This window comes from Cucumis melo, chromosome 11 (genome assembly GCF_025177605.1).
Source record: "Cucumis melo cultivar AY chromosome 11, USDA_Cmelo_AY_1.0, whole genome shotgun sequence".
NCBI lineage: Eukaryota > Viridiplantae > Streptophyta > Magnoliopsida > Cucurbitales > Cucurbitaceae > Cucumis > Cucumis melo.
This window is the reverse complement of record NC_066867.1, coordinates 28,514,965-28,530,190: the sequence shown is the minus strand read 5'-3', so window position 1 is coordinate 28,530,190 and position 15,226 is coordinate 28,514,965. Positions and strand designations below refer to the sequence as shown.

The 15,226-nt window shown below is 33.7% G+C and overlaps 1 protein-coding gene across 2 annotated transcripts; it reads left to right on the top strand.

Annotated features, from left to right (window-relative positions):
• Positions 1–5,261: 5,261 nt before the first annotated feature.
• LOC103503043 (uncharacterized) lies at positions 5,262–14,914 on the top strand. 2 transcript variants are annotated; one of them, XM_008467206.3, is made up of 18 exons: positions 5,262–6,635; positions 6,721–6,807; positions 6,881–7,085; positions 7,184–7,304; positions 8,133–8,225; positions 8,334–8,415; positions 8,546–8,605; positions 8,683–8,735; positions 9,483–9,649; positions 12,395–12,605; positions 12,730–12,787; positions 12,900–12,956; positions 13,051–13,299; positions 13,451–13,515; positions 13,641–13,697; positions 13,772–13,865; positions 14,031–14,095; positions 14,188–14,914. In XM_008467206.3, the coding sequence occupies exons 1-18, from the start codon at positions 5,649–5,651 to the stop codon at positions 14,189–14,191; spliced, it is 2,715 nt and encodes a 904-aa protein (XP_008465428.1). In that variant the 5' UTR covers positions 5,262–5,648; the 3' UTR covers positions 14,192–14,914. The 2 variants fall into 2 exon arrangements, with proteins under 2 accessions (XP_008465428.1, XP_008465427.1); XM_008467205.3 differs by having other exon boundaries at positions 5,267–6,635; positions 13,955–14,095.
• The last annotated feature ends 312 nt before the right edge of the window (positions 14,915–15,226 follow it).

The window sequence follows — 15,226 nt, the reverse complement described above, 5'->3', positions numbered from 1 at the left end:
AGTAGCAAGAGTAGTACTTGTAACTTCACTTGCAAGTTGTAGTTAGAGCATTAAGCTATGTTGGAAAAAAATGTGTTTGCTACTTGAGTACCAAATGAACATTTGAAAAAATAATAACAAAATTATGTTTTAAAATTATTTTAAATTTATATTAGGATGAATTTGATCTTATAATCAAAATGTTTAATTTAACTTACGTTAAACTTTTGTTCAATTTAGTCTTTAAATTTTTGAAACATCTATAGGTGATTGTTATGGCCGTTCATTTTCACATCTTTATTGTCATTTTTACCTCATATCTTTCTTTTAAATTTTCAACATTACTCTTTATTCATTAAATTTTATTTTTTAGCAATTTATTAACAATAAAATATACTTTTGAACCTCAAAATTTTGAGTATGGATTTCATTAATTTTGCTCGTATGTTTCAAAATGTTATATATGTATTCGTGATTTTAAGTTTTACTTGTTATTTTGTTTATGTCTTAAAATATTACTTTTTTTAACTCGAGTATTGAGTTTTCTTTCGATTGAAAACTTTAGTGCTTACATTTTTAACATTGATTTTTCGATAAATACTCACTCTTCAATAAGTTATTGTTATCATACACTAACAACTTTAAAATAAATAAATGAGTTACTAATAGTTGACTCAACTCGTTTTTTTTTTTAACCTTTTTATTATTAATTAAGAAAATGTTACATCATAAATATTTTAAATTAATTAAATTAATGTTAATGAAACATACTAAGGTGAGCATTACTAACATCCTTCGGTAAATTTGTAAAATATAGAATATAATAACTAAATAAAAACTAAAACTCAACGAGATGCCAAATGAAAATTAAACTCGAAATATAGAAACGATTAGTTTTTTTTTTTTTTTCTGTTCAATAAATGTCGATTAAAGTTTTCATTTGTGTGGAATTAAAATGGTTACGTTTCTGATGTAGGACATTTTAGTACTAACAAGAGATAGTGAATTGAACTTTCAACTTGAATAAAGAAAATGCATCGTCTATCCACTAACTGCCCAATCCAGTAATTTTACTGAAACTACGTGTCGTCTGAGCTCATAATGGTGGGTGCCGCGACTTGTCGCCCGAAACTAACCGTGAATAACTTGTATATGGACCTTAGTTGGCCCATACTTTCTCTAATAACGGGCCGTAACGAATTATTTGTTGTTTTCCTAAAGCCCTTCTACACATAATTAGGCTTCGTCGAATTTCCTGAAAGTTTTGGGTTTAAGAAAGTAAAGAAAATTCGGCCCACCAGAGAAATGGGCAAATAAAATGTTTCAATTTGAAAAATGGGAAAAAGTATTAGAATTATAAAAATTGACATTTTCAAATTCTCTTTTTTTTTTTCTTACTTATATTTTGTAAATCGTTTCTTTTTTAACTGTTCATATAATTTTCCTTATAAAAATGGCAAAGTAAATTTTAGAAATTATTAGTTTGATTGACCAAAATATCTCTAATTAATTCAAATAATCTACTATCCAAATCCAAACAACTTAGATTGTAGGACTATTAAAAAGACAAACATTTTAAAATTCTACTATTAAAAAAGAAAAATCAAAATCCTAATCCTAACCATCAAGATTCTATGTTATAATCCTACAAAGTTATACAAGAAAAATATCTATAAAGAAAAAAAGAGAGAAAAAGAAAGACACGCCTATTAGAAAAAGAAATAAGAAAAACAAAACCTTTTTCATGAATTGCTTAATGTATTAATACTCTTATATTTTTTAGCATTTCTAGAAAAAAAAATTGTGGAAATCACGTGTTTTAACTCTTTTTTTCTCAATAAGAAATGGTGGGATAATAATACTACTTTTTACTATTGTGAAAATATAAAAAGATGATCATCAACAAAATGACAATCTAGACAAATCTTTTAAGTTCCATGGATATATATATACTCTAACTCTCTTATCCATTTTATATGAAATTTTTTTTTTATCAAAAGTCAATCAATTTAAAGTTTAAATCGAAAAAAGCTCCAACAAAAATTTGATATATATATATTTGGAATTAAATGTTTAGAAAAGAAAAGGAGAATAAATTAAAATTAGTTTTAAATTTCCATTTAAAAGGAATAAAAAAGACAATAAGGAGAATGCGCAGGTTCGGGTAAGTTGAGTTTGGGAGATAGCGCACGTGACGTGAGTAGACAATCTTGTGTTTGAAAATACAAAACCCGAATAATGAGTGACAACCGGGTGACCGGACCGACCCTTTGAAACCCCATTTATTTTTCTCAATTACATTCTAAACTATATGGGGAACAGAAGTGACCGATGCGACAAGTCGCCCGTTTCCCCTTTCCATGCCATGAACTTACGCATATACCCTCGAAGATGCTTCAAACCAATAACTCTACAACAAACCCACTTTAATTCCCTCTCACCCTTTTTAACAATCTCTCTTCTTCCAACACATCCTCCGGTGGCGCCACCGCCGCCCCCCCCCCCCACCGCCTCTGCCGCCTCATTATGATTACCCAATAATGTTTTAATTGATAGATATCTCGGGTCACGGCGGCCTGAGGTGGCGGAGGAAAACTTTAAAGTGGCAGCCAAGCACGAGCAGCAAGCTGAGTCTATATTGGTTGCAGGGCAATTCAATCCTTTTGGCATTTTTATACCTTTGGAATTTCCTCTCAGTTCCCAGGTTGATTATCCTTTTTTTTTTCTTTTTTCTTTTTTTTTAATGCTAATTATTATCACTACTTGTTGATTTGAATGTTTGAAATATGAAATAAAATATAAACAAAATAAATATGCATTTTTGTTGTGGCTTTGAATTTGTAGTGTATGTTTATTGGATGTGAATTTGTGACGTCTTTCTCTGATGGAAATTTGAGTGCAATGTTTTTGTTTAATTTTGTTTTTTTTGGAAACTTTGATTGGGTTTGTTAATAAAAGGGAAATAGTTTATAAATAAATTAATAAATTAAGAGAAATAAGGAAGGATTGAGATTTTTGAAGTGGTGGGTTTTGTTGTCCTTTTTTGAAGATCGACTTTTTTTTGGTTCTATTTCTTTTAACTTTGATTGTGTTTTATTTTGTTAAAAAGTATTCATATTTTGTCTTGATTACCACCACTCAAAGGTAGGTGTACATAAAGTCATCAAGAGTCGTTTTGATCAATCGAACTATGCAATCAATGGATAGTTGAATCTCATGTCTTTTTTTCTTTATCGGTTTTTGGTGTTTTTTTTATAGAAAAGTTAAAATTGATTGATCGATATATATACCATAAATTTGTTTAGAGCTAATTCTAGTAAAGTTTTCTATTTAAATTTTACCTTTTTATTCTAGAGATTGAAATATGAGAGTGTGGTAATCATTTTTTGTTGTATTTTAATTTGTTAGGATGGTTAGATTTAACCGTAGTTATTGAATATTAAGATAAAATTAGTAATTAAATTACGTACTAAATTTGAAGTTTATCTTGCATGGGTTTGAGTTTGATTTGCATGTCAAATTATATTGGATGATAAAAATACTCTAATAAAAGAATAAAACAAATGACCTTTTTTTTTTTAATATTTTCCGACCATTTTTAGCAATAATGAGTAGATACCGATAAAATCTAATATTTTTGCTATATCTTATAAATATCTTGGTTTATTATTCTATATTTGAAGATGAAATTTTTTTTATTTAATCAAAACCGGTTGATGGAATGATTTAATTTTGAAAAATAAATTTTAGAAAGCACCAATAAACGAGTATGAATGGTTTGAATATCTAATTTTAATTAAGTACGTAATTAATTATTATCGTTGAATTGCGCTTTTTTTATATTATTATATTCATATTTCAATTCAACACTTGTTCCAAGTATGCAATAATTGAGATCAACATAAACATGAATTGAAACAAGGTAGAGTGTACATATTACATGTATATAATGACATGCTAAAGAAATATATTAGGTCATACATTAATACTAGAGTTTATAGGGTAATAAATTACTGATAAGATTAAAGCAAATTAATTGATTGTAGAAAGCCAAAACCATCGAAGTAGTCCATGGATTTTGAATGACAACAATAAAATTCTATCTTAAATCCAAATTATTTTCCTTTCTGTATAGATAAAAGAATGGAGTTGGGTCAACATCATTAAATTCAATTGATAACAACAAGAATTTCAATCTTAAAATTAAAGTTGTCAAAAGAAATATCGCTATCTTTCTTTTAATTCAAACAAAACTTTAAGTTTTTATTTGAAAGTTAAAAAGAACGTAACACAACTAATCGATTATTGTATATGTATGTTAGTTAATATGAAGTTTGTAATATGAATCTTCTTTACCATTGTTATATTAAAAAACAAGTGTGTTTACACGGCAACTGACAACCATGATTGAAAAATATAGAAAAATTCAAGCATAAATTTCAAAAGTTGAAAACAAATCCATTATGAAACACGTCGCAAGTATTACAATTTCAATATTACAACACATATTCTTTAAACAACACATTATACAACACAGTTATAGATACACACAATAAATTTGAATACAACAATCTACACACGTAACACATTAATAAACGAGGTGAGAATAGCTGTTCGTTTTTATTTAGGCAAGAAGGAGAAAAATATATTTAACCCAAACCTATAATAAGAGAAGTCAACATATTTACAACATCGGTCGAACCACATCAGACTATTTGAACCGTTTTAGCTTTAATATCGTTAAAGGAAATTAGTTTAGGTAGATGCAAGGCCAATATCCGAACCGGGAGCGGTTTTGGTTCGAGTGGACGCCAACTCAAGACATTTCGGTTATAGAGTAAACCGAGCCGAACCACGACGGTTCACGTTCATATATTCATGAAATGGGCCTTATACATCCCAACTGTGAATCCGGCCCAGTTCCGGTAAATCTCCCGCGAATTCCACGGCGGATATTAGAAAATTAAAAAAGAAAAAATATATTTGGCAAGCTGTGATTGGCTGGCACGCGATTCTTTCTATGTGTGTGTAAAGATCCTCTCTCAGGTCTAAGCCGCGAAAATTCTCGTTTTTCAAAAACCTTCTTTTCACACAAAAATAAATAAATATTTATTTTACAACGTGGAGCTGCGTGGTCGAAGCAATTGCGTTTCTGTTTATTTTCACTTACCAAATTACCCTCAATAACATTCAACCATACTACGTCGTTTTAATTACCCTAACCATTTTCCGCCGTCGTTTTTCTAAGGCTATATTCGGTATTATGAAAAAATTTGTTCTGTCTTCTCCCTTTTTCGTTTTACCTTCTTCCAAGAAACCGACTCAGTGCCCTCCATTCTTTTCTCCTTCTTCCTTAACCCAAAATCTCAAATCCCGACGTCCAGCAAACCCTAGTTTTTGTTTCGTTTCTTTGAGTTTGCGTGTGTTTTTTTTTCTCTCACGTACTTCTATCTGCTGCGTTATTTCATCAAAAGAATGAAATCATAATTGGTTTGTTTATTTGGGATTATCCGATTGGTAACGTCATTGATATCTAATCAATCACAGGCGTCAGGGATGTATTACGTTACGGTTATTGTGCTCTTGTTTTAGGGAGTTTGATAAATTCATTTTTGAAATCTGTATAAGTGGGATAATTTGAAGGGGGCGTTAATTGATCTATATGGTATATGGCGAACGGTACGGCTCCCGATGAATTCGTGGTGTTATCACGGGTCCGGACTGGTCTGAAGCGTGAGTTTGCATTTGCTTTGAAAGTTCAATCGACGATTTGTGGGTCATTAGGTCGGACTCGTTCCAGGAAGTTGCAAAATGGGATTCCGGAGAGTCCCACCCCGAAGAGGTTAAAGGGGTTAGTGACGATGGAAGCCAACGAGGATGAGGAGGAAGATGATGAATCGGATGAGGCTGCCCAGTTAAGGAGTTGTGAGGTGGGGGAGGTGGAGAGGGTGAAGATAATGGAGGACATGGCGGATTCAATGAGTGAAGAGGAAGCCAAGAGTGATATTGTAGACCTTATAAGCGATGAAGAACCCAAGAGTCAGATTGATGAATCTACGGGTGATACTGGAACTAAGGACGAGACATTGGATGCTATTCGTATAGAAGAATCGAAGGAGGAACTATTGGATAATGAGGATCCAAGCAGCCATCGTACTGTGGATTTAGCAATACACAGGGAATTGGTTGATCAAAAAGTGGATCCCTCGTGTGAGGAGGAATCTAAGGAAACCTTGAGGAATGAATCTGAAGAGCCTTCAACATGTGCGGATTTAGGGAAGGTGGGTAAAAATGTTTCCTCAGAGGAAGCAGCGAACGGTTCGGAATCGATCATTGTTGTTAATGGTCAGTTGGGAAAGAAGATGGTTCAGCAGCCTCGCAAGAGGATTACTCGTTCGGCCTTAAAACAGAATGTGGAGCCCACGTCCTTAGAACATCTTTCAAAATGTACTACGGGTGTGGCAATGCAAGTTATCACGAATGATACTGAAACCAAACCTGAGGATGTTCCTGGCCCTTTAGCCACACCTCCGATAAAGATCGGAAAGACAAAGCTGAAGAAAGTGTCTGCTAAGAAGTTTCCCGCGAAGTTAAAAGACCTTCTGGATACAGGTATTTTGGAGGGACTTCGAGTTAGATACATCAGGGGTTCTAAGGTATTGGTTCAAATTGTATTTGCTTCCAATTTTTGTCAACTAAAGTGTCTTTTTTGTCTTACCTTCTTCTTCTGACTCATTGTAGATCAAAGCACTAGGAGAAACTGGGCTTGGAGGAGTAATCAGTGGCTCTGGGATAATTTGTTTTTGTAACAACTGCAAAGGAAAGGAGGTGAGTTTTGTTTATGGTTAGGCATATGAAAATGTTCGAGGATTTTTTTTTAATCCATATCTGAATAATGCAGGTTGTTTCTCCTACTTTATTTGAACTACATGCCGGTAGCTCAAATAAACGTCCACCGGAGTACATTTACTTGGAGACTGGGAATACCCTCCGGGATATCATGAATGCATGCCAAAATTTTTCTTTTGACCAGACAGAAGAATTCATCCAAAGTGCAATTGGTCGTTCCTTGGTAAAGAGATCTGCTATCTGCTTGAATTGCAAAGGTTGCTTTTTATTTCTGGTTAGCTTGTCATGAAGTTCCTCTACTTGGTTGCTACACCCAACAGTCAAATGTTTACATATTTAACTCATTATATTGTAGGTCGAATTCCTGAATCAGACACTGGTAATACCATGCTACTTTGCTGTTCATGCGTGGATTCAAAGAAGCCTCTGGATAGCCCCAGCCCCAGCCCCATTCCTATAGTCTTTAGTAATGACAGGTGTTTTACTGATCCTGATGCTTTTTCCATTTAGTGTTTTGTGACAACAATATAAACAAAGGTTGCTACTTTTTTGGTAATTAGCAATGCTTAGCTTCATTTAATGCTTTTGGAAATTTTTATCAACTAGCATTTAGAATTTGGAATATGACACGATGGGTAGGGTTTAGGGTTTTCTTTTTTGTCGAATAAATCGCACCAAAGATGAACTAAAGTCGTAGATATGAAAAAAGGAAGCAGGTTCAATATTATCTCAGTCAAAGAATAAGAACTATTTTAGTCTCCATCATCAATTTTCTAGAATTATTTAAATTATATAGATTCTCAATGGTACATGTCGTTTCTATGTTTTATTGAATGTGTTATTTCATTGGGTGAATTTCATGGCGGTGAAAGAACTGTTTGTTGCTACTTCCAGTATTACTATTATCTATTACACCTCTGTTTGCCCTTTCAAACTCGACCTCATGAAGTTCTTATGGTTTGCTAATGCTTATGTAAATGGATGGATTTTCTTCTCTTTGGAATCACAGACTTTCTTTAACAATGATATGAAACGTCAGTATTAATTTGTAGAATTTTGGTTGTCTCACTTTATATAAATTCCTTGAAATCATACTCTATTGCATGTATTTCTAGGCAATAGATTTACTATCCTTATCACACTATTACAGGAAAGAGCTTTGGGTGGATCATCTCATTATGTTTTATGATTTATTGGTTTCTGGAATCAAAATTCAAAATGTAGCATATTTTATCTTGAACCGCTATTGTACTTCTTGCTCTGATGTATTCTAAAATTATATTTCTTATGTCTGTTTTTGGCAGAACTCCAAAACCAAATGTACTTCCCAAGTCATCTGATGCTATATCGAAGAGTGTTTCGACTCGTGGTAAAAGTCATGGAAGAATAACTAGAAAGTTAGTGATTTGTTCCTTACTAAATTCTTGTGCCACTTGGATGTGCTCTATTTATTTCCTTTTCGTTATAGTTTATCTCATCGACATTTCCTGATATTCTTTAAACAGGGATCTAAGATTGCATAAGTTAGTGTTTGAGGAAGATATATTACCTGATGGAACTGAAGTTGCATACTATGCCCGTGGGCAGGTATTTCATATTTCTTTTCATCATTTATTTATTTTTAATTATAGACTAGTGACCAATTAGTTCTTACTAATAATTTTCATTTTATGAATAGTTCATCTAATTCTTTTTTCATCTTATTCTTATTTTGCAGAAATTGTTGGTTGGGTATAAAAAGGGATTTGGTATCTTTTGTAGCTGCTGCAACTCTGAGGTAGTTTTCTTCTGCTGAAACATTTCTGATCGTCAAGGTTTACTAGAGTTTTGATTTGGCTTCTGCTTAATGAGTAGGTTAGTCCCTCACAATTTGAAGCTCATGCTGGTTGGGCATCAAGGCGGAAACCGTGAGTATTTGTCTAGTTCATTTTGATGTAGTTTATCCTGCATTTTTTATATGATTAAAATAGTGAAAGGACAACATCACGTTCTTATAGAGGACCACTGTGTTCACGATCTCTTTTCTTGTTTCAAATTACTCTTTTTTTTCTCTCATTTAAAAAGGGAAACAGACATACATTGTTAGTTGTTTCTTGGTTTTTTAATAGAAAACTAAGAAAAAACTGTTTGTTAACTCTATTCTAAGCCTTCATGATAATTAAATTTTAAATATAAAATATTCTAACCTTTACTGTTGTAGTTATATTATAAAAACATTATTTATGCAATTTACAGGTGAGAAATGGTGAGATAATGTTTTCTTTATATTGACAATTGGAATGAGAAGAAGAAACTAGATTTTGTTGTTTTCTAACAGTTGTATATAGTATTTGGAGTGTTTTTTAGGATTGAGAAACGAGAATGAAGAAATAGTTCCCAAACGTCTATGTTCTTATAAAAAATAGCTAACAAATGTTATGTTCTAAAAATTGAAAAGAAATAAAGAAGACTAAGAGAAATAATAATGTCTCCAAGCCAACTTTTAAGTAATTATGTATCTTACCCATCTTGTGCTTTTAGTAATTTTCAAACCTCATTGTACATGAAAAACAGAAATATTTTGAATGAAACAAAAGTTTTGTTTACAATATAGTGTAGTTTAGTGTATATAATTGGTTTTACATTGACTTGGCATAGTGTACCCTCCTTTGCAGATATTTGCACATTTACACATCAAATGGGGTGTCTTTGCATGAGTTGTCCATCTCTCTATCAAAAGGCCGGAAGTTCTCGTTGACTGATAACGATGACTTGTGTAGCATTTGTGCAGATGGAGGGGATCTGCTGTGTTGTGATGGCTGTCCAAGGTCTTTCCATAGAGGTGATTACTCTTCCTATTAACAATGTCGTATCTTTATGGTAGTTTGCTCACGAATTTTTGAGATCTCTCTCTCATCCTCTGTCGGTATATTTGTTGACTGATTACTCTTTCATGAATATGAATCTCATGCTCAAAATAATGTACTGCTGTTGCATTTATGCATTACAACACTTGGTAATGTAGAATATAGTTATTCCCCATGCGGCAAGTATATATATTGAAAGTAGAAGCGAAGAACAAACACAATTTTATGTGGAAGCCCTAGTACAGGGAGAAAAACTAGGGGCTGATAATTTTATTATTTTGTAATACTCATAAATATGCAAAGGGAAAGTATTTATAGGCAACATGAGCCTAATTAATAGAATAAAAATATGGCAAAGTAAATTACGTAACTACCCTTGGGCTTTCAACATGACCTAAGTCCATTATTTCTAACACTCCCCCTCAAGTTGGAACGTAAACATCAAAGACCCAACTTGCTAACAAACAAATTAAAGCTTTGTCTGAGGAGCCCCTTTCTCAGGATATCAACAATATGTTGGCTTGAGGGTATGTAAGGAATGTAGATGCTACCATTGTCAAGCTTCTCTTTGATAAAATGTTTTTCAATCTCCACATTTTTAGTTCTGTCATGTTGGATGAGGTTATTAGCAATGCTAATGGCTGCCTTGTTATCGGAGAAAAGATTCATAGGCACCTCATAGTCTTGACAAAGATCAGACAATACCTTTTGGAGCTAGATCTCCTCATAGATCCCCAAACTCGAAGCCTTGTATTCAACTTTAGCATTGTTTCTACTCATAATTACTTGCTTCTTACTTTTTCAAGCACAAGATTGCCCCACACAAAAGTACAGTATTTTGAGGTGCACTTTCTATCAACAATAGATCCTACCAGTTAGAATCAGTATAAGCTTCAACACATCTTCTGTCAATCTTCTTGAATTTAAGACATTTACTAGCGGTTGCTTTTAAATACCTTAGAGTCTCCATGTGGTCCTCATAAGGTGCCACCTGGACTGACTGACGGTGCTCACAACATAGGAGATGTCAGGCTTAGTGTGAGATAAATAAATCAGCTTTTCTACCAGGTGTTGATATTTATTTTTATCAACAGGAACCCTATAACCTGAAGTTTCGAGTTTAACATTGAACTCAATGGGTGTATCAACAGGACGACATCCTAGCATACCTGTCTTAGCTAATAAATCAAGGGTGTACTTTCTTTGAGACACTGAGTTGCCTTCTCTACATCTAGCAATCTCCATTATGAGAAAGTACTTCAGATTCTCCAAGTCTTTGATTTTAAACTAAAACACCATCTTCTTCTTTAGTTGAATGATTTCATTAGTGTCATCCCCAAATAGCACAATGTCATCGACATAGACAATCAATATTACAATTTTTCTTGTCCTAAGACTTTGGTGAACAAGGTGTGATTGAAGTGCTCCTGATTATACTTCTGAGACTAGATGAAAGTGGTAAATCTGTCAAACCACGCTCTTGGTGATTGTTTTAGCCTGTATAAAGACTTTTGAAGTTTCCAAACCTGATTATTAAATTGAGCTTCAAGTTGATATACAAGTCAATCCTTATTCATTGTAACAGACAACAAAACTCTAATAGTGATCAAATTTGCTATAGGAGAAAGAGTCTCTGAATAGTCAATCTCTCGAGTCTGAGTGAATCTTTTTGCAACTAGCTTGGCCTTATGTCTGTCAAGGGTATCATCTGCTCTGTAATTGAATGTAAAAACCCATTTGCATCCGAAAATCTTGTGTCCCTTAGAGTGTGTGCAGAGATCCCAGGTCTTCTTCCTTTCTAGGGCTCTTATTTCTTCTATGACAGCAGTTTCCACTCCATACACTCTAAGGTAAGGTGGTTACTTTTGGGTATTATGGTAGAGTCAAGGCTGGTAGTAAAAGCTTTAAAATGTGGTGATAGATTCTCGTATGATAGATAATTAGAGATGGAATAAAAGCTTTAAAATGTGGTGATAGATTCTCGTATGATAGATAATTAGAGATGGAATGCTATGTACGGGACAATACTGTTCCTTAGTGCAATAAGAAGATCAAGAGATGGATTATACTTACTGGTATTTTTTGAATGGTCGACTTAGTTTCGTTTTCAATATGTTCTGCAACAACTTCATTCTCATCAATTCTGTTCTCTTTGTCTATAATGGTCCCATCAATATTGTCCTGCTCATCCATATCTTCAAGAACAGCTGTCTCGAAATCGTCATTCTCACTTACCTTACTATAAGTACGCGAGTCAGTTGAATTCTTCTCGAACTTGTCATTCTCACTCATTCTGTTATTACTATGTGAGTTAATGGAATAAGTCATATCTTGATCTTTTATTGATTTCAAATCCTTGATTGGAGCCGTCTGAATAGTAGAAGACTCGACTTCTTTTTTGAGATTCCTCCTATAGTATGTATAGATCACAAGATAAGGAAGAAAATCACAAGATAATGTAAGTAGAGATGAAGAACAAACACAATTTTACGTGGAAACTTTAGTAAAGGGAGAAAAAATAGGTTCTAATAATTCTATTATTTTCTAATACTTATAAAGGTACAAAGAGGAAGTATTTATAAAGAGCACTTACCTAATTAACATAATAAAAATAGGGTAAAGTAAATTGTGTAACTTCTCTTGGACTTTCAACATGACCGAAGCCCATTATTTCTAACAATATACATTTACATTTGATGTTTTGTGCTTGGCCAATTCAGATTGTGTTCCTTTACCATGTATCCCTACTGGTACCTGGTACTGCAAATATTGCCAGAATTTGTTCCAAAAGGAAAAATTTGTGGAGCACAATGCCAATGCTGTTGCCGCTGGAAGGGTTGCTGGTGTTGATCCTATTGAAGAGATAACAACGAGATGCATTCGAATTGTCAAAACTATGGAAGTGGAAGTTGGTGGATGTGCATTATGCAGGTATATTTCTTCCTTCGGAGGAGCCTTATTTTTCACATTTTGCACCTCAATATTTGTTACATATTTGGTTTTTATTTCTTAATGTTTCTTAAAATGTTCTAAATGGTAATCTCAATTGTTGTAGATGCCACGACTTTAGCAAGTCAGGGTTTGGTCCTCGAACTGTTATTCTCTGTGATCAGGTATTATTCTTCGAAGGTTTATTTTGTTCAGCAATTTTTTGTTAATAATGAAAAGAATCTTTTTTACCACTGTTCGCTAACTGTGAAGTACCAAATGGCAATGTTTTTCCAGTGTGAGAAGGAGTTTCATGTTGGTTGCTTGAAGGAAAACAACATGGAAGATCTGAAGGTGTCCCCCTATTCCATCTTTCTCTGCAGTTTTCTTTTTGAGTGGTAAATGTTGTGATCTGACGTTTAAAATCTCGATACAACTGTTCTTGCAGGAACTTCCTCAAGGAAAATGGTTTTGTTGTCTGGAGTGTAACAGGATACATTGTGCCCTGGAGAAGTTGGTGGTTTTAGGAGGAGAGAAGCTGCCTGAGTCTATTTTGGTCTCTGTTCAGAAAAAGATTGAAGACCAGGGTTCAGCAAACATAAAAGGTCTTGAAATAAGATGGCGGGTCCTCAATTGGAAAATGCTGTCTTCTGATGAAACTAGATCATTGCTTTCGAAGGCGGTTTCTATTTTCCATGTGAGTGACTATCATTAGCAATCATCCTTTAGAAAGGGAAGCTATAGTTTATCAATTTTAGCCGCACTGATAAATATGAATTGTTTTGTGGGCCTCTTTATTCCTTTTACTTCTGCTTGCCAACTATTTTGTTTTTTGCCCATAAATCCAGGATTGTTTTGATCCGATTGTTGACTCAGCCTCTGGGAGAGACTTCATTCCGTCAATGCTTTATGGGTAAAGAATTGTACTCATTGTTTTCCCCTTCTAATTCTCTCAATGATTGGTTTCTGCATCTTGCTATGAAGTTGTGAAATATAGTGATTGTTGAGAGTAATCTTCTGCACTTCTATGCCGTGCAGGAGGAACATCCGGGGTCAAGAATTTGGTGGGATATACTGTGCAGTTCTAACAGTGAAGTAAGAATTTCTGAAGTTTGCGTTTTATTTTTGGAATCTTATCACTTGAAGTTAATCTTTGTCTTTTCTTGTAGTGAATCTGTTGTGTCTGCTGGAATATTTCGAATATTTGGGGCTGAAGTAGCGGAGCTTCCTTTAGTAGCGACAGAAACCAACTTTCAAGGACAGGTAGCTATCATCTGTTCTTCACATTGAAAAAGATTTTCCTCTTTCATTGAGAAATGAACCTGCGTAGCTCATTAAGAAGACTATTCCAGGGCTACTTCCAATCTTTGTATGCATGCATCGAGAGGTTCTTAGGATTTTTGAACGTAAAGAATCTAGTTCTTCCAGCTGCAGACGAAGCAGAGTCGTTGTGGATCAACAAGTTTGGTTTTAGCAAGTTGCCTCCTGAAGAGGTATACATTAATCTTCACAATAGAAAATTGCGTGTTATGAAGCAAAAAAGCATGGAGTGGTGTGTTGACAAACTTGTGTATTTTTGTTGAAGGTAATGGAGTTCAAGAGACATTACCAAATGATGGTCTTCCAAGGGACGTCGATGTTGCGAAAAGCAGTACCGAAATATCGTGTAATTAATAGTACAGCAAACCCAGGGAGCTGAAGATGAAACATAGTAGAACTTAGGTATCTGACACTGGATGATATTCTTTTGCAGTGGAAAGCAAATGAAGCAACCCCACTTGCCCTGATGAAATCTATACATAGGGAGGGAAGGGGAGGGGTGTTGCTTTTTCTCTCTTTTTTTTGTTGGGTGTACAGAAAAATGGTCATACAACCCTGATAAATATGATAGGGTTAACCAAATCTTTTTGCTAGTGTACAGAAGGAGAAAAGAAGGGAAAACAGAAAAGGTACGTAGTTTGGTGAAGGCTTGTGGCGAAAGAAAGTGTTTGGGTAAAGGAAGCTTTCCAAAATTTTGTCCTCGGCTTTAAAATCCTTAGTGTATTTTGCTACGACTTTATTTGTGTTTTTTTTTTTTTTTTTTTTTTTTTTTTTTTTTTTTTTTTTTTTTTGCATCCAGAGGGTATAATTCTTTGAATTTGTGATCATGGATGTTTTAGATTTGAACATGATTGTGGGTAGAAGAAGAGGGAAATTGAATATAGCAGTTATAAATGTTGGGTTGGTAGTTTAATATCAATGTCAAATGTGTAGAAAACGTTCTGCTTGCCATTGTTTTAAATTATTGTCCTAAAAGGATGTTCTGTTAGTAAGATGAATGGGTTACTCTTGTTGGTTCAAATTTAATATTTAAATAGTAATTCATTCGTGATAGGGGGAATTGAACCTTCCAACTTATGGAAGACATGTCATTTATCTTCAAGTTAAAATCTGCTAAGTTAACTGCAATAAAATTAAATTGAAAAACTGACTTAAGCGTTAGTGTGAAATTAGTTTGCTCATTAGGGCTTCTTAATTCAAGGTTTTTTCAATGGAGAAATCATATTTCTTTTTTAATCCAGGTGAACTTTCAGCTTTTACAAAGTTATGTTACTTGGTATTATGTTCTCCTCTTGATAATATCT

Excerpts from the sequence above, each read along its gene's own strand:
- LOC103503043 (XM_008467205.3), top strand. The coding sequence starts at position 5,649 with ATGGCGAACGGTACGGCTCCCGATGAATTCGTGGTGTTATCACGGGTC. Across the intron at positions 7,086-7,183 it reads TATCTGCTTGAATTGCAAAG|GTCGAATTCCTGAATCAGAC; the intron begins GTTGCTTTTTAT and ends ATTATATTGTAG. Across the intron at positions 13,866-13,954 it reads AAACCAACTTTCAAGGACAG|GGCTACTTCCAATCTTTGTA; the intron begins GTAGCTATCATC and ends AGACTATTCCAG.